Source organism: Prunus avium, chromosome 1 (assembly GCF_965620075.1).
Source record: "Prunus avium chromosome 1, drPruAviu1.hap1.1, whole genome shotgun sequence".
Lineage (NCBI taxonomy): Eukaryota > Viridiplantae > Streptophyta > Magnoliopsida > Rosales > Rosaceae > Prunus > Prunus avium.
In genome coordinates this window covers 1,935,941-1,962,188 of record NC_142284.1, presented here as the reverse complement: position 1 = coordinate 1,962,188, position 26,248 = coordinate 1,935,941, and the positions used below count along the sequence as shown (strand labels likewise).

The 26,248-nt window shown below is 37.3% G+C and overlaps 2 protein-coding genes and 1 pseudogene across 5 annotated transcripts; all 3 read left to right on the top strand.

Moving 5' to 3' along the window:
• The first annotated feature begins 1,895 nt into the window (after nt 1-1,895).
• On the top strand, nt 1,896-9,268 carry LOC110763562 (acylamino-acid-releasing enzyme). Of its 3 annotated transcripts, none has more exons than XM_021966355.2 (18): nt 1,896-2,056; nt 2,808-2,983; nt 3,177-3,486; nt 3,679-3,900; nt 3,999-4,217; nt 4,338-4,412; nt 4,844-4,982; nt 5,616-5,767; nt 5,861-5,943; nt 6,032-6,153; nt 6,249-6,327; nt 6,407-6,584; nt 6,855-6,915; nt 7,112-7,234; nt 7,561-7,758; nt 8,430-8,498; nt 8,697-8,773; nt 8,900-9,268. In XM_021966355.2, exons 1-18 carry the CDS (start codon nt 1,911-1,913, stop codon nt 8,961-8,963), a joined length of 2,493 nt encoding a protein of 830 aa, XP_021822047.1. In that variant the 5' UTR covers nt 1,896-1,910; the 3' UTR covers nt 8,964-9,268. The 3 variants fall into 3 exon arrangements, with proteins under 3 accessions (XP_021822047.1, XP_021822050.1, XP_088103169.1); XM_021966358.2 differs by having other exon boundaries at nt 2,050-2,167; XM_088247043.1 differs by lacking the exon at nt 1,896-2,056 and adding an exon at nt 2,239-2,490.
• A 3,487-nt stretch (nt 9,269-12,755) lies between these two features.
• Nucleotides 12,756-21,581, top strand: LOC148297126 (acylamino-acid-releasing enzyme-like). Of its 2 annotated transcripts, none has more exons than XM_021966356.2 (18): nt 12,756-13,020; nt 13,956-14,131; nt 14,325-14,634; nt 14,827-15,048; nt 15,117-15,335; nt 15,455-15,529; nt 15,956-16,094; nt 16,762-16,913; nt 17,010-17,092; nt 17,179-17,300; nt 17,396-17,474; nt 17,554-17,731; nt 19,028-19,088; nt 19,343-19,465; nt 19,791-19,988; nt 20,666-20,734; nt 21,040-21,116; nt 21,243-21,581. In XM_021966356.2, exons 1-18 carry the CDS (start codon nt 12,875-12,877, stop codon nt 21,304-21,306), a joined length of 2,493 nt encoding a protein of 830 aa, XP_021822048.1. In that variant the 5' UTR covers nt 12,756-12,874; the 3' UTR covers nt 21,307-21,581. The 2 variants fall into 2 exon arrangements, with proteins under 2 accessions (XP_021822048.1, XP_021822051.1); XM_021966359.2 differs by lacking the exon at nt 12,756-13,020 and adding an exon at nt 13,231-13,463.
• A 149-nt stretch (nt 21,582-21,730) lies between these two features.
• On the top strand, nt 21,731-24,762 carry LOC110763565 (putative pentatricopeptide repeat-containing protein At5g37570 pseudogene; annotated as a pseudogene).
• Nucleotides 24,763-26,248: the final 1,486 nt, after the last annotated feature.

The window sequence follows — 26,248 nt, the reverse complement described above, 5'->3', positions numbered from 1 at the left end:
AACTGTGAAACTGTGAATAATGACTAAAATGGACATGATGTTGAAAGTGTTATGTGCTAACAATGTGGTGGTGGTTGTGGTGATGGTAGTGGTGGTGGTGAGGTGGATGTGCATGTGCATGTGGTGGTGGAGGTGGATGTGGTAGTTGTAGTGGTAGTGGTAGATGTGGTGGTTGTGGTGGTGGTGGTAGAGGTGGAGGTGGATGTGGATGTGGTGTGGTGGTAGAGATGGAAGTGGAGGGTAGTGGTGGTGGGTGGAGGGGTTGATTGTGGGTGGTGGTGATGAAGGTGGAAGTGAGGGGGTGGTGATGAAGGTGGAAGTGAGGTGGTGGGGATGAAGGTGGAAGTGAGGTGGTAGTGGTGGTGATAGAGGTGGAGGTGACGGTGGTGGTGGTGGTAGACAATGTCGTTTTTAAAAATTAATGATATTATTATGAGAATTGAAAAATATTCATTAAAGGCTCTTATTTGCTTCATGTGAAAGGAGCTTTGAAAAGCTATTGTCAAAAGATCATTGCTTTTAAAATAATCAGAATATTTTATTTCTATCAAATACCTTAAAACGCTTAACTTTGAAGTGAAGTTGATTTTTGACCCAAAAAAGCAATCATAAACAGGACCTAAATACATAAATGTATGTGTGAGTGGAATACAGGTAGCACAAGATGAATGAAGAATGTAAGGGGAAAATGTAGCTACATTTCTCAATAAATGTTGAACCCAAATAAAAGATTAAAATTGGGTGAACCCAACAAAAATTATCACAATGCTAATAAACCAAATGACATGAGTGGGTCAATATGTTGTGGTGGGTTACTCAACCTGGCCACCTGGTTGGGGAGACTGTCACAGTGGCTTAGCCTTGAGGCTTGAGCATGGACATCCTAAAACAGCCCAACCTTACCTTAGCCGTAGAGTAATACCTACAAATGGCCAAGGATTGAAATATCAGCCGATACACCGATATATAGGCCGATATATCGATATTTTCAACTGTCGATATTGATATTGGGGGGTAAGGCCATATCTTCCCATGTATCGACGATATATCCCCGATAAGTGCGATATCCTCGATATTTTGCCGATATCCCCGATATTTCCCAACACCCATAACATAACCCAAAAAAAATTCAGAATTTTTGAAGGCAATTGAAGCAAATTAGAACCCAAAAATAGCTAATCCTTGCCCAGAATCCTATAATTTATTAATATGAAGAATCTATGCACAGTCCACTGCCCACATACCTCCAATCCATCTGAAGAGGACATGGCAATCAGTTTTGTATCTATGAGCATAGGAACTAGACCTAGTACTAATGAGTCTTATGATGGCTACGGTTATGTCATGTCTGATTATAGTGGAACTAGTTATGAAGCTCAAGATGATGAAACAGATTATGGACCTACTAGTTTGGTTAATCCTAACTATTTCATATATAGGAGGACATTAGGGAGCTCAAGAGAGACGTATGTGCACCATGTTCAACACATGGCTTACAAAGTTGTTCCTCGTTGTTTCAACCTCATAGGAGCTCTTCATTTATGTAGATGGATACTTATCTAAATTGTAATCCAATGTTTAAACAAACTAAGGATTTATGCATGGTTTATTCATTCTAATCAACATTTTATTTTCAAACTTTTCATTAACGCGCATTACATACCACTTATATTTCATCATATGAATATCTTATTATTAGTAAATTTTGAGTTTTATTTGTTCAATACATTCATTGATAATGTAAATAACATTTATGAAAGTTTTACACCAAAATTATGTGTTTCAATGCCTATATCTATCATTTTTGTTGATTTTTTCCCGATACCTAAACCGATAATGATATATCCCCGAAATATCCGTAAATTGGAGGCCCGATATTATCTGCACGGCCGATATTTTAATCCTTGCAAATGGCCAGTGCATTATTGAGCAAAACCACCTCGGATTGGTGCTTCAACTTGCTTCGTCCAAGATACCCTTCTCTCCCTCCTCCTATCTTATCTCACCCTCCCACTCTTCTTCTCACTTGGAGGCCCTTTCGCTCTTTTTTCTCTACGTGAGCTCTCTCTTTCGCCCTCCTTTTTTTTATTTCCTCTACGCTCTTCTTACTTCAATTCTGTTGACTTTTAGTCATTCAATCTAGTTTTTGTGCTGAACTGCTTAGATGGTAGCTGTTATTTCTTCTTTTCCTTCTTTATCTCTCTTAGCTCAATACTTTGATTCATATTGCTTGTTCTGGTCTTCATTTTTTTTGTTGGGTAGAGTGGAAATCTTTGAATTACACGTTCCTTTGAAATCTTGAAGTAATGTATAATGTTTTTGATTGTTACTTTGGATTACCATTTTCCCTTTTTCAAGATTATGTGTAGCATATTGTCTCTAGATCGATGGAGGAGCCGCCTTATAGCACATTTGGAATTAGATTCTCAATACCAACATCTCAAAAAGGATCATTGGTTCTGGGCATAACTGAGCAATTCTAAATTTCAAGTTAGTAACAGAATTTGGTCAAATTTGCTAGTAAAGCCTTACTAAATGGAATCATGGTGATGGATATGAAATTTTTTTTGTGGGATTAAATTTTAGCGATTTGTTCTACTTTCCATTATATTTAGTTATTTGAGAACCATGAGGGCCCTTAATCTTGATACTGCTTTCAAATTCTCGTTAACTGTTTGCACAAGGCAACCTTAAAGTTATCAACTGCAAAGTACTTGTTTCTGTTATTGGAATATGGATCTTCTATATTCTGTTGAAGAAGGAATGACATGCTAATTCTCATTGCATCATTGCAATCTACTCTGTAGTAAAAGATTGTCAACATTTTTAGCCATGGACGGTTCTAAAGCTGGTCCATTAAAGGAGCTGCCTCTGGGGATAGATGCAACAACTGAGGAAGAATATGCTTCGCAGTCTAGGTTACTTCAAGAATTCACTAGCATTTCCAGCATTGACAAGGCATGGATTTTTAAATCTGACAGTGGTATGATTTCTCATTTTTCGAACATGCATGTCCTTATACATACATATAATACATACGTATGGAAATATCAATATATGAATACAAATTCCTTCAAAAATATATTATGTGTATAAAAGTTTATGTTCCTCCCCTCCAATTGAAAGCCAAAAACCCATTTCTGATGAAGATATTTGTACATTAAACTTGGTTACAGGAATTGGCTCCCAGGCAATGTTTTCAATTAGTCAACCAAATCTATTGGCAAACAAGGGGAAGAAATTCATTCTATCCTCTCATATTTCAAGAGGAAGTAACAATTCTGTAAACTTCCAATGGGCCCCATTTCCTATTGAGATGACAGGAGTCTCTGTAATTGTTCCATCCCCGTCTGGGGCAAAGCTTCTTGTAGTACGCAATCCTGAAAATGAATCTCCCTGTCAATTTGAAATTTGGGGCCGAGCTCAAGTGGAAAAAGAATTCCACATCCCCCAATCTGTTCATGGCTCAGTATATGCTGATGGATGGTAATTAATCATTTGAATGTAGTATTTCCGATGATCGCTTTATAGGATATTTGATGTTAGCATTGTGTACTAGACACTTGCCTATGTCTATAGTGATTAGTAGTGGAGATGCACCTCAATTTTGAGCATTACTCCTTTCAATTATCTATATTTTCTCTAAACATAGAAGAGATCAAACTTTCAATTATACAGGTTTCAGGGAATTTCTTGGAACTCTGATGAAACTCTCATTGCTTATGTTGCTGAGGAACCATCTCCCTCCAAGCCCACATTTACAGGCCAGGGCTACAAGAAAGGGAGCTCCACAGAAAAGGACTTCGGTAACTGGAAAGGTCAAGGGGATTGGAAGGAGGAATGGGGGGAAACCTATGCTGGAAAAAGGCAGCCTGCACTTTTTGTCATCAACATTAACAGGTCTTGTGCAATTGGTTTACTTTTTATCATACAGGATTAAAATTAAGGATGTTTTTTCTTAGGATGTGAAACTTATTAAAATATCCTATGATGTACAGTGGAGAGGCACAAGCTGTTAAAGGAATTGAAAAGTCTTTGAGTGTTGGTCAAGTTGTGTGGGCGCCACCAGTTAGAGGTTCACATCAATATTTGGTTTTTGTTGGGTGGTCAGAAGGTACCAGAAAGCTCGGTATCAAGTACTGCTTTAACAGGCCCTGTGCCTTGTATGCAGTTAGGGCACCAAATTTTGAATCAGAAGCTGATGGACCTGAACTCAAGTAAGTTGCTTTGTGCAATGCTAATGTCTCTTTTTTTGGACCCTTATTCATGTCAATGGTTTAGGGAATTCATTGTGCTTAGACATATCATATAACTATCAATTTCTTTAACTGTTCCAGAGATAATTCAACTGAAGATGTTCCTGTGATAAATCTAACTCAAAGCATAAGTAGTGCTTTCTATCCACGGTTCAGGTATTGTGTTTTTCCCCATAGGCACTTAGTTCTGTCTTTGCGTACCCTTTACAGGGGTCTGTAACCTCATGTGTTACTTAAATTTAGTCTGTGATATATCTTATGTGGAATGCTTTTTTAGATTTTAGAGAATTGTTCATAACTCTTTAAATTCTGCCTACTGGAATATATTTTCTTAATGTCAAGGACATTTCCGCTTGAAGTGCTACTCTAGATATAACTGGAAATTAATTTTTTGGCACTCGTTGCCTTTCTTTCAGTTTCAAAACTGAAATTGATATGTTAATTTCAACAGGAGTTTTATGAACAGCAGAAATGAATGTAATTTTGCCGATTTTTCAAACATTATTTAATAGATTGCTGATTGTTTCAAACATTATCTATTACATGGCTGATTGTATCTGAAGCACAAATGAATGTAATTTTGCCAGCCCAGATGGAAAATTCCTTTCGTTTTTATCTGCCAGAAGTTCTGTGGACTCTGGGGCACATTCTGCAACAGATTCTCTTCACAGAATAGATTGGCCAATTGATGGACTGCTATCCTCATCTGCAAAAATTGTTGATGTGGTGAGCTCTTCAGCTTGTCTCTTTTTTTATTCGAGTATAATAAACTTTCTTTTTATGCGTGTGCAATTCTTGACTTAATTCCTTGTGAATGTAAATTGTGAACAAAGATTAATTTGTTAGCATGTGGATATGAGCATTAAGTGTTTTCCTTGTAAAGATGACAACTTATACAGCTCACATTCCAGAATTATTAGAATTAAAAATCATGGTTTATGTCTTGCTCTGATCTTTTTCGCTTTTGGTTAGACAAGAATGTGCTGCGTTGCTACTATATACCAGTGGTATGTTGTGTTGTATTTGGAATTTGATGCTGTTATCCTCGGCTTGTTCTCTCTCTCTCTCTCTCTCTCTCTCTCTTTTTGGTGCATGATTCTTATGTACATGGTTAGTCTCCCGTTGATGCTTCATTGGTGAAATGTTATATGATCATATAAAATGTACCTTTCTGAAAAAAAAGGGAGGGGAAACATTTGAACTCTAGGTTAACTTTTATTTGACAAAAGGTATAAGTGTCACGAAGTTGATATTTCACAACATAATAATAGAAGATTTAGAACATTTTGTATGAGAGTTTATCTCTTTTATCTCTCTCCCTCCCTATATAACTACACTTAATACACTTCTTGTTTGAAGGTTCCCGTTGTAATGTGTGCTGAGGATGGTTCCTTCCCTGGGCTTTACTGGTCAAGTTTCCTAAGTAATCCATGGCTTTCGGATGGATGCACGATGATCATAACTTCCATATGGGGCAGCTGTCAAGTGATACTTTCTGTGAATGTGTTGAGGTAACTGTAATGATCTATCATATTCTCTCTTGTATTTGAATACCTTTGTTACCTTGTTTTTATAATTTACTAATGAGATTTATGAAATTACAGTGGAGAAGTAATACGTATCAGCCCTACTGATTCAAATTCTTCATGGAGTGTTCTGACACTGGATGGGAACAATATCGTTGCTGGTAACATAAACTACCATTTTTTACTGATAACTACTCAGACAATTATACTGAAATATAAACAATTGCACTTCTTGTTTGATTTCTGAAGTGTCTAGCAGTCCAGTAGATGTACCTCATATCAATTATGGTTATCTTGTTGATAAAGAAAGTAAAAGTACTGCATGGAGTTGGCAAAATGTACCAAGCCCCACAAATGAATGTTCCGAGAAGGTCTGTCAATTCGCTTTTCCAAAGCCAAATATTTCTACATATCAAGATTATCTTCAAACTTTACATCTGTTTACTCAAGTTTCTCCTTGCTACAGGTTAAATCTTTGCTCTCATCTCTTCAATTCAGTATAATGAAGATTCCCCTCAGGGATGTTTCTGATAGCGTAACAAAAGGTATTATAAACAAAATCACTTTCTTGTGTCTCAAAAGATGGTTGATTTTGACGTCCTTTATATGCTTAAAACCTTTCAGGTGCTGCCAAACCATTTGAAGCTATATTTGTGTCTTCCAAAACTAAAAGAAATGATCCATTTGATCCATTAATTGTAATTCTTCATGGAGGCCCGCATGCTGTTTCATTGTCAAGCTTTTCAAAGTCCTTAGGATTTCTCTCTTCAATTGGGTTCAACTTGTTACTTGTAAATTATAGGTAAGTTATGATTCTCCCTTTTCCCGTAATTCTGATTTTTCTTAGGATATAACACAACATCGTTGCAATATTTACCTTGCAGCATATCTGATTGAAGTTGTTCACCTGATGAACCGATTGTATTCTTACTGCACGTGACAACACTCTTGTATTTGTTTTTCATCCTTTGGGATTCTAGCATCCCCTACTTGAAAAAAAAGCCTGTTTTATATATTAGCTTCCATCATCAGCTTTTGGCCTGCATTGTTCTGACATATTAGTTTATCTCAGAGGTTCACTGGGCTTTGGTGAAGAAGCACTTCAGTCTCTTCTAGGGAAAGTTGGGTCCCAGGTGCTTACTTATACATATTTACCTCTAATTTGTTTTATAGCAATCTTACTTTTGTTATACTAGCTGGCATTATGCCTTGGGGGTACATACTCTATACCACCTGTGTGCTTATGTGGCTTTGTGCACCTATGGAACTATTATTTACTTTATGTACATGGTATTTCTGGACCCTAATCTCTTAGTTGCTTCTCTACAGGATGTGAATGATGTACTGGTGGCTATAGATCATGTAATTGACTTGGGCCTTGCCAGTCCATCAAAACTTGCAGTTCTTGGTGGTTCTCATGGTGGCTTTCTCACAACCCACTTGATTGGCCAGGTGTGGTAGTTTATCAAAAAGCATGACTGTGTGCCTTTAAATGTACAATGCACAGACACGCAGACTATCTTCATATGTATTCTATCTTGTTATTATTATGCATTCCAAGTCCTGGATACCACTAGTTGGTGGTTCAACTTTTGGACAGCTTCTTTTTTGTGTACATAGACTGGTGGTTTGGAGCTTTCATGCGTAAAGTTTTCATTTTTATTTTTAAAGCATCTAACTTATGCAAGGTTGGTAGATGAGTGCTTTAAACGGTGGATGGTATATGTGGTTTTAGGTGTGCTTAAGAATTCAACAATATTATAACTGAAATGCTGCAGGCACCAGATAAATTTGTTGCGGCAGTAGCTAGGAATCCTGTTTGTAACCTCACATTAATGGTGGGTACAACTGACATCCCTGATTGGGTCTATGTCGAGGCCTATGGAAGTGAGGGTAAAAATAGCTTCACAGATGCACCTTCAGCTGAGCATCTGACTCTCTTCCAGAGCAAATCTCCTATTGCACATGTCTCGAAGGTATATGCTTTGTTTAGGCTCCTTTCATATTACAATATTATGATCCTACTCTGGATTTTGAAGCTTTTACTAGAAGTATATTGGAATAGACGGAAAATCTACAGAAACATTTAAAACCAAATAATCTCAACCCAACATCGATTAACTGCATGCACTTTCACATTTTAAGCAACCACAAGGATATCATAGCTGCAATTCGCAACCGTGCATTGACTTTGAAAAAGCAGAGTAGCATTATATTTGCCATTTGCACAGGCAAGATGTGTATTGTCACTGCAAGATGTGAAGAAAAATATTAATTGAAGTAAAAAACAGAAACAGAAAGAGTGAAGAAATGGGAAAGAGTTGGTACATGTCATGATGTCAAATACATCTGTGCAAGTTCAATTCTTGACTCTTGAGAGTGGGTAATTCAAGCGAATCCATTCCAAGGGTTAAGATTGTATCTAGATATTCCCTCCTATGACCACTTTGCTGGGACCAGTACTGAGATTTTTATGTTACTCCACCAGGTTGAAGTTTTCGGTAATATATATATAATTAACATTCAGTCAAGAAACGTGAAACATGCAATTAATTTTCCTTTTCCAAAAACAGCTAATATTTAGAACGATATTATCTAGTAAGGAGTTTGCTATTTCTAACTTTTTGATTTTTGATTCTCTCTGCAGGTCAAAACACCCACCCTCTTTCTTCTGGGTGCTCAGGATCTTCGTGTTCCAGTTTCTACCGGGTTGCAAGTAAGCTAATATTTTCCCCTCCTAATGAACTACACATTGAACACTATATTCTATTTAAATGATTTTACAACAATAACAAGTGCTTGGATAACAATTCTTCTTGCTGCATTGCAGTAGAAAGTGAATGAAACATAAAATACGCAAACAATTGTAATGATGTGAAATTAGAAAAGTGATCTAGATGTTTATTGTTTGTAGTATGCTCGGGCATTGAAAGAAAAAGGAGTTCCTGTCAAAGTCATTGTGTTTCCTAATGATACTCATGCCATTGAGAGGTAAAGTAAACACATGAGCCAAACTTGCTTCTGCGTTGTAGTAGTCTTTCAGTCACTACTACAATCAAGCTCATAAAATTTCGTACTTGGGTTTCAATTCCATCTGATTCCAACTCCTGTCTGCAGGCCGCAATCTGACTTTGAGAGCTTTCTGAATATTGGTGTGTGGTTCAAGAAGTATTTATCGTAAATGAGCCGGCATTTCTCCCCTGCTTTTACCGCCACAATTCGACTTCAAGAGCTTACTTAATATTGCTGTTTTTATGGGCAGTAGAAATCTATAATGCAATGCTGTTCGTTAAAATTACACTTTCACAAAAATAAAATAAAATAGTTACACCCAATAGGTTGGATCTACTTATAACCAAACTCTGGGCTTTGAACTTTTTGAACTGCCCCAGCCTTTGTCCATCATGTATAATCTTCCGTCTGGATGAGATGTTAAAAGTTACAGTTATTGAAATCACTATAGAATTGTGTAATTGTTTCTTTGAATCATACTTGTCGTTGGCTTGTTTACGTACCATATAGAATTGTGCATTTCATGAAAAGAATTTAATTGAAAACTACAAAACAAAGTCGGTATAGCTAAGCATGCGTATTGTGAATGTAATCATTAGACCCCAATCACTAGCTAATGTAATTGCTTCTAAATCTCTTTATATTCAATGGGGGTGTTAGTTGGATTGACCCGAACTTTTGTTGTGCTCCCAAATGGTCATGGATATAAATATACGCATGTGTGTGAGTTACCCTTTCCCCTTCCTAACTTCACCCAAACCCCCTAAACCTTTCCCCTTCCTAACTTCACCCAAACCCCCTAAACCTTCTCAGTCAAACCTTTCCTGTCTCTCTCGGGTTTATTTTTTATTTTTATTTTTTGGGTTTCCTCCCAGTTTTGATTTCTCAAGCGTAGCACAGGCCATCATCCTTCTTAACAAATTCAAATCAATCCTTCACTGCTGAGAATTGGCTTTTGCGTTCTCTGGATTTTTGATTTGGGTTCTTCAGAAACAGCTCAAACTCTCTCGCTGAATTTGGGTTTATAATTTCTGCTGAGAAATAGATGGAGCTCATCATTCTCTCCGTGCCCAACTGTTGAATCTGTGCCAACCTCTCATCACCGCCAAAAGCAAACATTCGAACGCGGTCACACGAGGCTGCCACCATAGCCACGAAGCACGCCGCTGCTGGTAATTTCATTCTCTGATTTTTCAAGAATTTATTTGCTTGCTTGTGAGAAAATACGGAAAGGAGAGAAAAACGACATGTCTTCACAAGGATCTTAACAGAGAACAGAGAAGGCTGTGTCTGTGCGACTATACTTAATTATTTTTTAATATTCTAGCCGCGCGGCTATACTAATTTTGACACGTGGGCACCTAATCGTAATTTGGTACTTTTTTTTGGGGTTAATCGCAGCAATGGTCCCTCAACTATACCCGTAGTTACACTTTGGTCCGTCAATTCAATTATTAGTTGCAGGGGTCACTCAACTAGGTGCTATGTTGCACCAGTAGTCCTTTCGTCAAACTCTGTTAAATTTTCTGTCAAAAATGAGGGTAAATTCGGAAATTCATCCACAACCCTCCCTTCCTCCACAATCCTCCATTGCTGCAACAGTCGACGAAGCTCGCTACCACAACACAACCCACACCCACCATTTCTCTGCCCACTACATCCCCTTCAACGGCGACCCTTCCTCTGCTGCCGCCGTCGACTCCGAGTCCTACTCCCTCGATGAGATCGTCTACCGATCCGACTCCGGCGGCCTCCTTGATGTCCAGCACGACATGGCCACCCTCAAGAACTACGATGGCAAGTACTGGCACGACCTCTTCAACTCCCGCATCGGCAAGACCACCTAGCCCTAAGGCTCCGGTGTCTGGAGCAAGAAGGAGTGGGTCTCCGCGTTTGAAGATAACTCCAATCTCTTCTGGGCTGAGCGTATGCCGACTCCAAATCCTTTGATCGAACCCCAGCAAATGATTTAGGGACATGAAAACCGGCACACAACACACACAATTGAGGCATGTGGCTTCCTTGATCAGAGGTGTAATACTAATATAGGCTTCATTTTTTGTTGGTCCAAATGCATTCTTCTTGCGATATTAATTGTCATAATTAATTGTATCACTGATTTAAATTAAAAATTTTGCTAGATACGAGTTTCCTTGAGTTTTGTCGACTACAAGGAGTAGCTATCGGCTGATGTCCTTGAAATTGCGTTTTCAAAGTCAGAATGATCAAAAGCTCACCGGGTTTGGTGGTGGAGATGTGAATTCGTACGGTGCAGAGGCTGGGATGTTGACCAAGATGGGTCCTCCAAGGGGGGTGGCAAGAAGAAGGGGAAGAAAGGGAAGAAGGTTAGCCCTGCTGTCTTGGGATTTAATGTGGTGAGTAACCGCATCATGATGGGTGAGATCCAGACAGTGAAGGGGAAGAAAGGGAAGAAGGTTACTGCCCTTGGTTTTGATGAAAAAAGTTTAGATTCGTTTAGAAAGAAAACAGAAACCTCAAATACATTTGATTGGGATTAGGCACACCGATTTATTTGGCCAACTCTTCATAATCCTTCCTCCATTCATTAGGTTGCGGCAATGGAGGATTGTTGAGGAAAGTGAGTGTTGTAGACGAATTTCCGAATTTACCCTCATTTTTAACGGAAAAAGCCACAGACTTGACGGAAGGACTACTGGTGCAACATAGCACCTAGTTGTGTGACCCCTGCAACTAATAATTGAATTGAGGGACCAAAGTGTAACTACGAGTATAGTTGAGGGACCATTGCTGCGAATAACTCTTTTTTTTTTTTTTAACAAATAGTATAGCCGCACGGCTATACCCGGTTTTCCTATATATTTTTTTTTCTAAAAAGGGTATAGCCGAGCGGCTATACGTATTTTGACACGTGGCGTCAAATCGCAAGGAGGGTCCTCTTTTATATATATATAAATAGTATAGCCGGTCGGCTATACACGGTTTTTCAATTGTTTTAAAAAATAGTACAGCTGCGCGGCTATACCTATCGCAGGCGGTCCCACTTTTTTATATAAATAGTATAGCCGCGCGGCTATACCCGATTTTTTCTTATTTTTTTAAAAAATAGTATAGCCGCACGGCTATACGCAGTTTTAATTAATTTTTCTTACAAAATAGTATAGCTGCACAGATATACTCGATTTTTTTCTAATTAAAAAAAATATATATATAGTCTCGCGACTAGACCTTTAAAGTATTCTATTCATAGCTATACTCTTTAAAAGAATTTATATACTACATAGAATTGTGCATTTCATGAAAAGAATTTAATTGAAAACTACAAAACAAAGTCGGTATAGCTAAGCATGCATATTGTGAATTTAATCGGGCAACTCCCGACGAAAGTCGGTATAGCTAAGCATGCGTATTGTCGGATAGACCTCTCTTGACGAAAGTTAAATCTGAAAATGAAATTTCGTTGGAAGGGGTCTAACACGGCCATTTTCGCCGGAATGGATATGTGCTGACGAAATTTTGTCGGGAGAGGTTTAAAAGAAAATAATAAATAAATAAAAACTTAGTATGTTTAGGTTAATTAATTATTTTTAATTTTAGTTTTAGTAATTAAATAATATATTTTGCCTTATTTAATTAGTTAAATTGGTAATTATATTTTAATTATTATTTCTTTAGTGAATAATTAGTATTAAATATTTTAATTAACTTCATGAATTATATTACTTGATAAATAGTAATTAAATTTTACTTTTTTTCTTTAATAAAATATTTAAATACTAATCATTCACTAAGTAAATAATAACTAAAACATAACTACAAATTTTAGTAATTAAAAAAGAGAAATCCATATTATGCTACTTAAAGGGTATAGCCGAACGGCTATACAGTTAAAATATTCTATTTTTGAAGTATTGCCCATCGGCGATACTGTTAAAATATTATATTTATGCAGGTATTACCTTTAAAATACTAATTATGGTGGGTTCCTCAACCTGGCTACCTGGTTGTGGAGACAGTGTCACAGTGGCTTAGCCTTGAGGCTTGAGCATGGACATCCTAAAACAGCCCAACCTTACCTTAGCCGTAGAGTAATGTCTACAAATGGCCAGTGCATTATTGAGCAAAACCACCTCGGATTGGTGCTTCAACTTGCTTCGTCCAAGATACCCTTCTCTCCCTCCTCCTATCTTATCTCACCCTCCCACTTTTCTTCTCACTTGGAGACCCTTTCGCTCTTTTTTCTCTACGTGAGCTCTCTCTTTCGCCCTCCTTTTTTTTTATTTTATAATTTTCTCTATGCTCTTCTTACTTCAATTCTGTTGACTTTTAGTCATTCAATCTAGTTTTTGTGCTGAACTGCTTAGATGGTAGCTGTTATTTCTTCTTTTCCTTCTTTATCTCTCTTAGCTCAATACTTTGATTCATATTGCTTGCTCTGGTCTTCATTTTTTTGGTTGGGTAGAGTGGAAATCTTTGAATTACACGTTCCTTTGAAATCTTGAAGTAATGTATAATGTTTTTGATTGTTACTTTGGATTACCATTTTCCCTTTTTCAAGATTATGTGTAGCATATTGTCTCTAGATCGATGGAGGAGCCGCCTTATAGCACATTTGGAATTAGATTCTCAATACCAACATCTCAAAAAGGATCATTGGTTCTGGGCATAACTGAGCAATTCTAAATTTCAAGTTAGTAACAGAATTCCAATAAAACCATTTTGGTCAAATTTGCTAGTAAAGCCTTACTAAATGGAATCATGGTGATGGATATGAAATTTTTTTGTGGGATTAAATTTTAGCGATTTGTTCTACTTTCCATTATATTTAGTTATTTGAGAACCATGAGGGCCCTTAATCTTGATACTGCTTTCGAATTCTGGTTAACTGTTTGCACAAGGCAACCTTAAAGTTATCAACTGCAAAGTACTTGTTTCTGTTGTTGGAATATGGATCTTCTATATTCTGTTGAAGAAAGAAGAACATGCTAATTCTCATAGCATCATTAAACGAAAAACAAGAAAACATATTTTCTTTTAGATGCCATTTTCAGTTCTTTTCATCTTATGTGTTAGACTCTCCCCCCAACCCCCTTTTTCCAGAACTTGTTGATTATCTATGTACTTTCATTACCCCTTTTGATTTCATATATTAACAATATCTTCCTTGCAATCTACGCTGTAGTAAAAGATTGTCAACATTTTTAGCCATGGACGGTTCTAAAGCTGGTCCATTAAAGGAGCTGCCTGTGGGGATAGATGCAACAACTGAGGAAGAATATGCTTCGCAGTCTAGGTTACTTCAAGAATTCACTAGCATCTCCAGCATTGACAAGGCATGGATTTTTAAATCTGACAGTGGTATGGTGTCTCATTTTCGAACATGCATGTCCTTATACATACATATAATACATACGTATGGACATATCAATATATGTACACAAATTCCTTCAAAAATTTATATATGTGTATAAAATTTTATGTTCCTCCCCTCCAATTGAAAGCCAAAAACCCATTTCTGATGAAGATATTTGTACATTAAACTTGGTTACAGGAATTGGCTCCCAGGCAATGTTTTCAATTAGTCAATCAAATCTTTTGGCAAACAAGAGGAAGAAATTCATTCTATCTTCTCATATTTCAAGAGAAAGTAACAATTCTGTAAACTTCCAATGGGCCCCATTTCCTGTTGAGATGACAGGAGTCTCTGTAATTGTTCCATCCCCGTCTGGGGCAAAGCTTCTTGTAGTACGCAATCCTGAAAATGAATCTCCCTGTCAATTTGAAATTTGGGGCCGAGCTCAAGTGGAAAAAGAATTCCACATCCCCCAATCTGTTCATGGCTCAGTTTATGCTGATGGATGGTAATTAATAATGTGAACATAGTCTTTCTGATGATCGCTTTGTAGGATATTTGACGTTAGCATTGTGTACTAGACACTTGCCTATGTCTATAGTTATTAGTAGTGAAGTTGCACCTCAATTTTAAGCATTACTCCTTTCAATTATCTTTATTTTCACTAAACATAGAAGTGATCAAACTTTCAATGATACAGGTTTCAGGGAATTTCTTGGAACTCTGATGAAACTCTCATTGCTTATGTTGCTGAGGAACCATCTCCCTCCAAGCCCACATTTACAGGCCAGGGCTACAAGAAAGGTAGCTCCACAGAAAAGGACTTCGGTAACTGGAAAGGTCAAGGGGATTGGAAGGAGGAATGGGGGGAAACCTATGCTGGAAAAAGGCAGCCTGCACTTTTTGTCATCAACATTAACAGGTCTTGTACAATTGGTTTACTTTTTATCATAGGATGTGAAACTTATTAAAATATCCTATGATGTACAGTGGAGAGGCACAAGCTGTTAAAGGAATTGAAAAGTCTTTGAGTGTTGGTCAAGTTGTATGGGCGCCACTACTTAGAGGTTCACATCAATATTTGGTTTTTGTTGGGTGGTCAGAAGGTACCAGAAAGCTCGGTATCAAGTACTGCTTTAACAGGCCCTGTGCATTGTATGCGGTTAGGGCACCAAATTTTGAATCAGAAGCTGATGGACCTGAACTCAAGTGAGTTGCTTTGTGCAATGCTTTGTCTCATTTTTTGGACCCTTATTCATGTCAATGGTTTAGGGGATTCGTTGTGCTTAGACATATCATATAACTATCAATTTCTTTAATTGTTCCAGAGATAATTCAACTGAAGATTTTCCTGTGGTAAATCTAACTCAAAGCATAAGTAGTGCTTTCTATCCACGGTTCAGGTATTGTGTTTTTCCTCATTAGACACTTAGTTCTGTCTTTGTGTACACTTTACAGGGGTCTGTAACCTCATGTGTTACTTAAATTTATTCTGTGATATATCTTATGTGGAATGCTTTTTTAGATTTTAGAGAATTGTTCATAACTCCTTAAATTCTGCCTACTGGAATATATTTTCTTCATGTCAAGGACATTTCCTCTAGAAGTGCTACTCTAGATATAACTGGAAATTAATTTTTTGGCTCATTGCCTTTCTTTCAGTTTCAAAACTGAAATTGATGTGTTAATGTCAATGGGAGTTTTATGAACAGCAGAATTGGAATTTTGCTGATTTTTCAAACATTATTTAATAGATTGCTGATTATTTCAAACATTATCTACTAGATGGCTGATTGTATCTGAAACACAAATGAATGTAATTTTTCCAGCCCAGATGGAAAATTCCTTTCGTTTTTATCTGCAAGAAGTTCTGTGGACTCTGGGGCACATTCTGCAACCGATTCTCTTCACAGAATAGATTGGCCAATTGATGGACTGCTATCCTCATCTGCAAAAGTTGTTGATGTGGTGAGCTCTTCAGCTTGTCTTTTTTTATTCGATTATAATAAACTTTCTTTTTATGCGTGTGCAATTCTTGACTTTTAATTCCTTGTGAATGTAAATTGTGAACAAAGATTAATTTGTTAGCATGTGGATATGAGCATTAAGTGTTTTCCTTGTAAAGATGAAAACTTATAAAGCTCACATTCCAGAATTATTAGAATTAAAAATCACGGTTTATGTCTTGCTCTGATATTTTTTGCTTTTGGTTAGACAAGAATATACTGCGTTGCTACTATACGAGTGGTACATTGTGTTGTATTTGGAATTTGATGCTATTATCCTCGGCTTGTTCTCTCTCTCTCTCTCTCTCTCTCTCTCTCTCTCTCTCTCTCTCTCTCTCTCTCTCTCTCTCTCTCTCTTGGTGCATGATATTTGTGTACATGGGTAGTCTACCATTGATGCTTCATCGGTGAAATTGTATATCATCATATAAAATGTACCTTTCTGGAAAAAAGGGAGGGGACAACATTTGAACTGTAGGTTAATTTATATTTGACGCAAGGTATTAGTGTCACGAAGTTGATATTTCACAACGTAATAATGGAAGATTTAGAACATTTTGTATGAGAGTTTCTCTCTTTATCTCTCCCCCTCCCTATATAACTACACTTAATACACTTCTTGCTTGAAGGTTCCTGTTGTAATGTGTGCTGAGGATGGTTCCTTCCCTGGGCTTTACTGGTCAAGTTTCCTTAGTAATCCATGGCTTTCGGATGGATGCACGATGATCATAACTTCCTTCTGGGGCAGCTGTCAAGTGATACTTTCTGTGAATGTGTTGAGGTAAGTGTAACGATCTATCATATAACTCTCTCTTGTATTTGAATACCTTTGTTACCTTGTTTTTATAATTTACTAATGAGATTTATGAAATAACAGTGGAGAAGTATTACGTATCAGCCCTACTGATTCAAATTCTTCATGGAGTGTTCTGACACTGGATGGGGACAATATCGTTGCAGGTAACATAAACTACCATTTTTTACTGATTTACTCAGACCATTATACTGAATTATAAAAAATTTCACTTCTTGTTTGATTTCTGAAGTGTCTAGCAGTCCAGTAGATGTACCTCATATCAATTATGGTTATCTTGTTGATAAAGAAAGTAAAAGTACTGGATGGAGTTGGCTAAATGTGCCAAGCCCCACAAATGAATGTTCCGAGAAGGTCTGTCAATTCGCTTTTCCAAAGCCAAATATTTCCACATATCAAGATTATCTTCAAACTTTACATCTGTTTACTCAAGTTTCTCCTTGCTACAGGTTAAATCTTTGCTCTCATCTCTTCAATTTAGTATAATGAAGATTCCCCTCAGGGATGTTTCTGATAGCGTAACAAAAGGTATTATAAACAAAATCATTTTCTTGTGTCTCAAAAGACAGTTGATTTTGACGTCCTGTATATGCTTAAAACCTTTCAGGTGCTGCCAAACCAATTGAAGCTATATTTGTGTCTTCCAAAACTAAAAGAAATGATCCATTTGACCCATTAATTGTAATTCTTCATGGAGGCCCGCATGCTGTTTCATTGTCAAGCTTTTCAAAGTCCTTAGGATTTCTCTCTTCAATTGGGTTCAACTTGTTACTTGTAAATTATAGGTAAGTTATGATTCTCCCCTTTCCCTTCATTCTGATTTTTCTTAGGATATTGGCATATGGATGGGAGAAAAAAGGAACCATTTCTTTTAAGATAGTTTCCTTCATTTTTGTCATGGTGTTGCTTCTGGCCTGAAAAATAAAGACAGGTTGTTGCTTGATGAGTCAATGGGAGGATTATAATACTTAAGAGAAAGTATAGAGAATTAATAATTCTACCTTTAGCAGAAGAACAATTTGGCTCAATGCTTATTAGTCCTTTCTGGTATTTATTGAATTTGTGTTGGTTCTGTACCTTGAAATATTTGAAATCATCACATTTTGTATGCAGTGTGATCTGTTTACTATTCTTTCGTACTCTCTTCTCTTCACCACACAATAGGTCAGCGAATAAGAAAATCCCTTACATTGATAATATTATATCTCCAGCTTTTAAATTTATTTAAAAGTGACCTTCAAGTATGGAAATTCCCCCTTCATTTGTTTTCTTATACTTTGTCAAAAGCAGTGGATATCACCTAATCTTTGTCAACAGGGAATGTTTGAAACAAACAAACTCAAATATTTTTTTTAGGTTTTAGTTTTTAGTTTTCATTTTATGTACCATTACATATATGTTTCTTCCTCCTCTCATCACCCATCCTCCCTTCTTTCTCCCACTCTATTTCTAACAAAAACTGATAACCAAACACCAAAAACAAAAAGGTACAAAAAGGTCACCAATCGGACCCTTAGTTTTCACCCTCGGTATTTAAAGGCTGTTTCTGCCATAGGAAATTTGAGAGATAGGTTAGGGGTGAATGTGAATACTATGCATCGAACAAATGAGCTGCTTTGACTGTAAAACCACTTTCAGACAGTTATAGTGATTGCACAAGACTTGTAAGGAAGATTATAAAGTTGGAGAAATAAATCCTTGGTATATGAAGGGTACAGGTGTTTGTGGGCGGTTGACCTTTTTTTTCTTCTTTCTTTTGAGTCATCTTTCTGCTCTAAGGCATTTGTTGCTGGGGTTGGGAGGTATAAAGTCAAGATTGTCAAAGTTGTCAATGGAAAAGATAAAAGTATTCCTGAAGTGTAAATGTTCATTTGGCCTGCTTCAATAAATTTTTCCTGCCCAGCAGAACACCTGATGTACTGATTGTATTCTTACTGCACGTGACAACACCATTGTATTTGTTTTTCATCCTTTGGGTTTGTAGCATCCCCTACTTGAAAAGAAAATTTAGCCTGTTTTATATATTAGCTTCTATCAACAGCTTTTGGCTTGCATTGTTCTGACAAATTAGTTTATCTCAGAGGTTCACTGGGGTTTGGTGAAGAAGCACTTCAGTCTCTTCTAGGGAAAGTTGGGTCCCAGGTGCTTACTTATACTTGTTACCTCTAATTTGTTATACCTTGGGGGTACATACTCTATACCACCTGTGTGCTTATGTGGCTTTGTGTCCTATGCAGTGCAATTTTATACTAATGTAGTATCATACACAAAACACATATGTATATACTTATGTAATTTAAGCATTTACTTTATTAATGCACCTATAGAACTATTATTTACTTTATGTACATGCTTTAGTATTTCTGGACCCTAATCTCTTAGTTGCTTCTCTACAGGACGTGAATGATGTACTGGTGGCTATAGATCATGTCATTGACTTGGGCCTTGCCAGTCCATCAAAACTTGCAGTTCTTGGTGGTTCTCATGGTGGCTTTCTCACAACCCACTTGATTGGCCAGGTCTGGTAGTTTATCAAGAAGCATGACTGTGTGCCTTTAATGTACAATGCACAGACACACAGACTATCTTCATATGTATTCTATCTTGCTATTATTATGCATTCCAAGTCCTGGATACCACTAGTTGGTGGTTCAACTTTTGGACAGCTGCTTATTTGTGTACATGGACTGGTGGTTTGGGGCTTTCATGCTTAAAGTTTTCATTTTTATTTTTAAAGCATCTAACTTATGCAAGGTTGTTAGATGAGTGCTCTAAACGGTGGATAGTACATGTAGTTTTAGGTGTACTTAAGAATTCAATAATATTGTAACTGAAATGCTGCAGGCACCAGATAAATTTGTTGCAGCAGCAGCTCTCAATCCTGTTTGTAACCTCGCATTAATGGTGGGTACAACAGACATCCCTGATTGGGTCTATGTCGAGGCCTATGGAAGTGAGGGTAAAAATAGCTTCACAGATGCACCTTCAGCTGAGCATCTGACTCTCTTCCAGAGCAAATCTCCTATTGCACATGTCTCGAAGGTATATGCTTTGTTCAGGATTCTTTCATATTACGATATTATGATCCTACTCTGGATTTTGAAGCTTTTACTAGAAGTATATTGGAATAGACAGAAAATCTACAGAAACATTTAAAACCAAACAATCTCAAGACAACAGCTCTCCCAACATCGATTAACTACATGCACTTTCACATTTGAAGCAACTACAGAGATATCATAGCTGCAATTCGCAACCATGCATTGACTTTGGAAAAGCAGAGTAGCATGATATTTGCCATTTCACAGGCAAGATGTGAAGAAAAATATTAATTGAAGTGAAAAACAGAAACAGAAAAGAGTGAAGAAATGGGAAAGAGTTGGTACATGTCATGATGTCAAATACATCTGTGCAAGTTCAATTCTTGACTCTTGAGAGTGGGTAATTCAAGCGAATCCATTCCAAGGGTTAAGATTGAATCTAGATATTCCCTCCTATGACCACTTTGGTGGGACTAGTCCTGAGATTTCTGTGTTACTCCACCGGGTTGAAGTTTTCTGTAATATATATATATATATATATATATAATTAACATTCAGTCAAGAAACGGGAAACATGCAATTAATTTTCCTTTTCCAAAAACAGCTAATATTTAGAATGATTTTATCTAGTAAGGAGTTTGCTATTTCTAACTTTTTGATTTTTGATGCTCTCTGCAGGTCAAAACGCCCACCCTTTTTCTTTTGGGTGCTCAGGATCTTCGTGTTCCAGTTTCTACTGGGTTGCAAGTAAGCTAATATGTTCCCCTCCTAATGAACTACACATTGAACACTTTATTCTATTTAAATGATTTTACAACAATAACAAGTGCTTGGATAATAATTCTTCTTGGCTGCATTGCAGCAGAAAGTGAATGAAACATAAAATACACAAACAATTGGAATCTACAAATTTTTGTTAAAACTCTTTGTTTTTTCTTTTAAAGTGATTTCCTTTGTCCCCCAAGTGGGTGGGAAGAATTTGATGCATACACGGTTACATAATTGTAATAATGTGAAATTAGAAAAGTGATCTGGATGTTTATTGTTTGTAGTATGCTCGGGCATTGAAAGAGAAAGGAGTTCCTGTCAAAGTCATTGTGTTTCCTAATGATACTCATGCCATTGAGAGGTAAAGTAAACACATTAGCCAAACTTGCTTCTGCATTGTAGTAGTCTCTCAGTCACTACTACAATCAAGCTCATAAAATTTCATACTTGGGTTTCAATTCCATCTGATTCCAACTCCTGTTTGCAGGCCGCAATCAGACTTTGAGAGCTTGCTGAATATTGGTGTGTGGTTCAAGAAGTATTTATCGTAAATGAGCCGGCATTTCTCCCTTGCTTTTTACCGCCACAATTTGACTTTGAGAGCTTACTTAATATTGCTGTTTTTATGGGCAGTAGAAATCTATAATACAATGCTGTTCATTAAAGTTACAATCAGTAGGTTTCTCAAAAATAAAATAGTTACTCAGTAGGTTGGATCTACTTATAACCAGACTCTTGACTTTGATCTTTTTGAACTGTCCAAGCCTTTGTCCATCATGTATAATCTTCAGTCTGGATGAGATATTAAAAGTAACAGTTACTGAAATCTTCAGTCTGTATTTTTTTTTTTTTTGGGTTTCCTCTCAGTTTTGGTTTCTCAAGCGTAGGCCATCATCCTTCTTAACAAATTCAAATCAATCCTTCACTACTGAGGATTGGCTTTTGGTTTCTCTTGATTTTTGATTTCGGTTCTTCAGAAACAGCTCAAACTCTCTCGCTGAATTTGGGTTTATAATTTCTGCTGAGAAATAGATGGAGCTCATCATTCTCTCCGTGCCCAACTGTTGAATCTGTGCCAACCTCTCATCACCGCCAAAAGCAAACATTCGAACGCCGTCACACGAGGCTGCCACCATAGCCACGAAGCATGCTGCTGCTGGCAATTTCATTCTCTGATTTTTCAAGAATTTATTTGCTTGCTTGTGAGAAATACGGAAAGGAGAGAAAAACGACATGTCGTCACAATGATCTTAACAGAGAGCAGAGAAGGCTGTGTCTGTGCGACGAAAATCCAGACGAAGAAGAATAGATTTCAAAGCCATGCAAAGCAATGCACGAACCTTTTTTCAATCCCATGCCTACCATCGGCTCCTGCTCGTCGTTAGCTTCACCCAATAGCTTGCCCAGTTCGTTTTTAGCCTCAATCGCGACTTTGCTCAAAGCCTGTAAAACCCAATACCATCTACAACAAGTTCATGCACAGATTATACACAAGGGATTAGAGCAAGACTGCTTCCTTATAACCCAGTTCATTTGCCTCTCCAACACTCTCTCTTCCCTCTCTTACTCCACCGCCATCTTCGACAGTGTTCACAGTCCCAGTACGTTTCTCTGGAACACTTTGATCAAAGGGTACTGCGAAAGGTCGAGTTTTGCCGATACTGTTGGCCTCTTTGTTCGGATGAAGAGAGAGGAGGGTGTTCCCGATAGGTATACGTACCCGTCTCTCGTTAAGGCCTGTGCGAGTGAGGCGAAGGTCTGGGAAGGCAGGGCAATACATGGGTCGGCTGTGAGGTGTGGGGTTGATGGGGATGTGTTCGTGAGCACCAGTTTGATTGACTTGTATGGAAAATGTAGGGAGATTTTGTGCGCTCGCAAGGTGTTTGATGGAATGTCTGAGAGAAATGTAGTTTCTTGGACAGCTATGGTTGTTGGGTATGCGAGTGTTGGGGACTTGGATGAGGCCCACGGGCTGTTTGATCAGATGCCGCAGAGAAATGTGGTGTCGTGGAATGTGATAATCAGTGGGTTTGTGAAATTGGGTGATTTGACAAATGCTAGGAGGATCTTTGATCAGATGCCTGAGAAGAATGTGGTTTCTTTTACTACGATGGTTGATGGATATGCCAAGTACGGAGATATGGCGTCTGCAAGGTTTTTGTTTGACCAAGCCCCTAACAAAGATATTGTTGCGTGGTCGGCATTGATATCTGGGTATGCACAAAATGGTCAACCCAACGAGGCTTTGAAGATATTTCTTGAAATGAGTACGAGTAATGTTAAGCCTGATGAGTTTATAATGGTGAGCTTGATGTCAGCTTGTTCCCAAGTGGGTTGCTTGCAAGTGGCCAAATGGGTTGATTCTTACCTGAGCCAGAGCTCAATTGATGTTCGTCAGGATCATGTTATTGCGGCTCTAATTGACATGAATGCAAAGTGTGGTAATATGGAAAGAGCAACAAGTTTGTTCGAAGCGATGCCTAAACAGGACATGATTTCATATTGTTCTATGATACAAGGGTTGTCGGTTCATGGTCGAGGGTATCAAGCTGTTGCCCTCTTCAATAAGATGTTAAATGAAGGTTTGGCTCCGGATGAGGTTGCTTTTACAGTCATCCTTACAGCCTGTAGCCGGGCAGGGCTCGTTGAGCAGGGTTGGCACTTCTTTGAATCAATGAGACGTAAGTACCATTTGACTCCCTCTCCTGATCATTATGCATGTATGGTTGATCTTCTTAGCCGGTTGGGACGGTTAAATGCAGCTTATGACCTTCTAAAATCAATGCCTATGGAGCCTCATGCTGGTGCTTGGGGTGCACTCCTTGGAGCCTGTAAGCTAAATGGCAATATAGAGTTAGGTGAATTGGTTGCTAATCGACTTTTTGAGATTGAACCCCTAAATCCTGGTAATTATGTGCTATTGTCCAACATTTATGCGGCAGCGGACCGCTGGTTTGATGTTTCTGCTGTGAGGGACAAAATGGAAGAGCAGGGAATTAAAAAGATAAGCGGTTGCAGTTGGATTAGTTCAAAAGGCTGAGCTTCTTGCTAACTCTCTTAATGCAATGCATGGAGTTTATGCAGATGACAGACAATGTTCCCTGACGTCTACATTATGGAGTTGGAGTTTGATTAACAAATTTTAGTTGTGACTCCTAGCTTATTGGTGCTTAAGGAACCAAGCTTTTGACCCTGCCTTTGACGTCGCTCCTACAGATGCAATTTCATGCGTTTCAACAATGCATGAAGGCATTCTGGTAGCTGAAAGTCTAACTTATCACCTCAAGTAAGAGAATGGCAACTTGAATGTTGCTCTTTTGAAATCCTCATACTTGGAGATGTGTAACCCAACGCTTATATAACATGGACTTATCACATGGGGATCCAAATGTGCTTGATCTTTGCACCTGAAATATGTCAAATTAAACTGATTCAATGAAGCTTTTTCGTTGGTTCCTGCAGCAAACAGTTTTGGCTGCCCAACCATGTACATGAATTTCTGTTCCTTGATAGAATAAATTTATCAAATCTTGGTTATGGGTGGGTGCCATTTATTCCAGACAGTTATAGTGATTGCACAAGACTTGTAAGGAAGATTATAAAGTTGGAGAATCAAAAGAGTACAGGTATTTGTGGAAATTGTCAGAATTGAGTCATTTTTCTGCCCTAAGGAATTTGTTGCTGGGGTTGGTATAGGCATAAAGTCAAAATTGTCAAAATTGTCAATGGAAAAGATAAAAGTATTCCCGAAGTGTAAATGTTCCTTTGGCCTGCTTCAAGAATTTTTCCTGCCCAGCAGAACACAACATCGTTGCAATATTTACCTCCCAGCATATCTGTTTAAAGTTGTTCACTTGATGTACAGATTGTGTTCTTACTGCACGTGATGACACCATTGTATTTGTTTGCATCCTTTGGGATTCTAGCATCCCCTACTTGAAAAAAAAGAAGAAAAACCTGTTTTATATATTGGCTTATATAATCAGCTTTTGGCTTGCATTGTTCTGACATATTAGCTTCTACAAAAAGATTATATGAATAAAGTGAAACTCTGATGAGGTTCATTGTGCACAGATATTTCTGTAACCAGTGTTACAGGTACCATCTTACCATTTTCAGTAGGAAATGCAAGACAATCACTCTAGCAATAATTATGACGATAACAACTTTGGGCACTTACAGGTATATTTTCCTCAAATGGTGTTGAGTAGAAGTGTTGATCAATGCCTGAAGCTCCCTTTAAGAACCGAGTAAGAAATATAACATCCTAGTTAGTATACACAGATCATTTCACCAATTGTTGAAACATGAAGCTAGTAAATTAATAACTATAAAATATAAACTGATGGAAGTAGGCCACAAAATTTCAAAATTGTTACGGAAAAGAGAAGCTTTGAGCTCCAAGTGTCACTCTGGCCTACTTGGAAATCGCATAATCTCTAGGTGGGTCTTTTAAAATAATAATAATAATAAATAGTACAACTGCACGACTATACTCTTGACATATGTTATTATTAAAGCATATAGACACGCGGTTATACTCCCTAAATATATTATTTTAAAATGTATAGCCGCGAGGCTATACTGGGGTCCTTTAAAAAAAAAATCCCTGATTTTCATTTATCGTAAGAGTAGTTTAGAGCATTAACCATTACTATTAGGCCATTACATGAGTCTATAATGTACCCTTTTGATTTTTTATTTTTCTAGACTTATTACCCGTATATAGAATTTTGCATTTTCTCCTTTAATACTCGTGTTATACACATACGTATGTATTTTTCATGTTTAATACAAGTGTTTTTTTACAAGAAGACAAAATACACATATTATACACACTAATTTTCACATATTATACATACAAAATTCACGTATTAATATATATTAAACATAATTTAGTAGCACTAAAAAGAACGAGGTAGATCAAAGGCAAACATTCCCACGAAAAAAAAAGAAAAAAAAATTGAACTCTCAGATTGATTTAACATGAAATTCCTCTCCCTTCAATATCTATTTTGCATATATTCAAGCTAGCAAATTAATAACTTTAAAGTATAAACGAATCGAAGTAGGCCAAAATATTTCAAAATTGCTACACAAAAGAGAAGCTTCTAGCTCCAAATGTCACTTTGGGCAACTTGGAAATCGCCTAATCATTAGGCTGGTCCTTTTTTGTTTTTTGTTTTATTTTTTAAATTAATAAATAGTATAATTGTGCAGCTATACTCCTAAAATATATTATTATATTTAAAGGGTATTGTCGCTCGGTTATATTGAGTATAGCTGCGCGGCTATAATGGGGGTCCTTTTAAAAAAAAAATTTCCCTGCTTTTCATTTATTGTAAGAGTAGTTTAGAGCATTATCCATTATCGCGTGGCTATACGCCTAAAATATATTATTATATTTAAATGCCACTCGGCTATACCCCTTAAATATATTATTTTAAATAGTATAGCCGTGTGGCGATACTCTTGAAATATATTATTATATTT

What these genes read in the sequence shown, in the direction of transcription:
- LOC110763562 (XM_021966355.2), top strand. Translation starts at nt 1,911, where the DNA reads ATGGCCAGTGCATTATTGAGCAAAACCACCTCGGATTGGTGCTTCAAC. An exon ending in GATTTTTAAATCTGACAGTG is followed by an intron (nt 2,984 to 3,176) that starts GTATGATTTCTC and finishes ACTTGGTTACAG; the next exon opens with GAATTGGCTCCCAGGCAATG. An exon ending in GCTGATGGACCTGAACTCAA is followed by an intron (nt 4,218 to 4,337) that starts GTAAGTTGCTTT and finishes TAACTGTTCCAG; the next exon opens with AGATAATTCAACTGAAGATG.
- LOC148297126 (XM_021966356.2), top strand. Translation starts at nt 12,875, where the DNA reads ATGGCCAGTGCATTATTGAGCAAAACCACCTCGGATTGGTGCTTCAAC. An exon ending in GATTTTTAAATCTGACAGTG is followed by an intron (nt 14,132 to 14,324) that starts GTATGGTGTCTC and finishes ACTTGGTTACAG; the next exon opens with GAATTGGCTCCCAGGCAATG. An exon ending in TTTGTCATCAACATTAACAG is followed by an intron (nt 15,049 to 15,116) that starts GTCTTGTACAAT and finishes TATGATGTACAG; the next exon opens with TGGAGAGGCACAAGCTGTTA.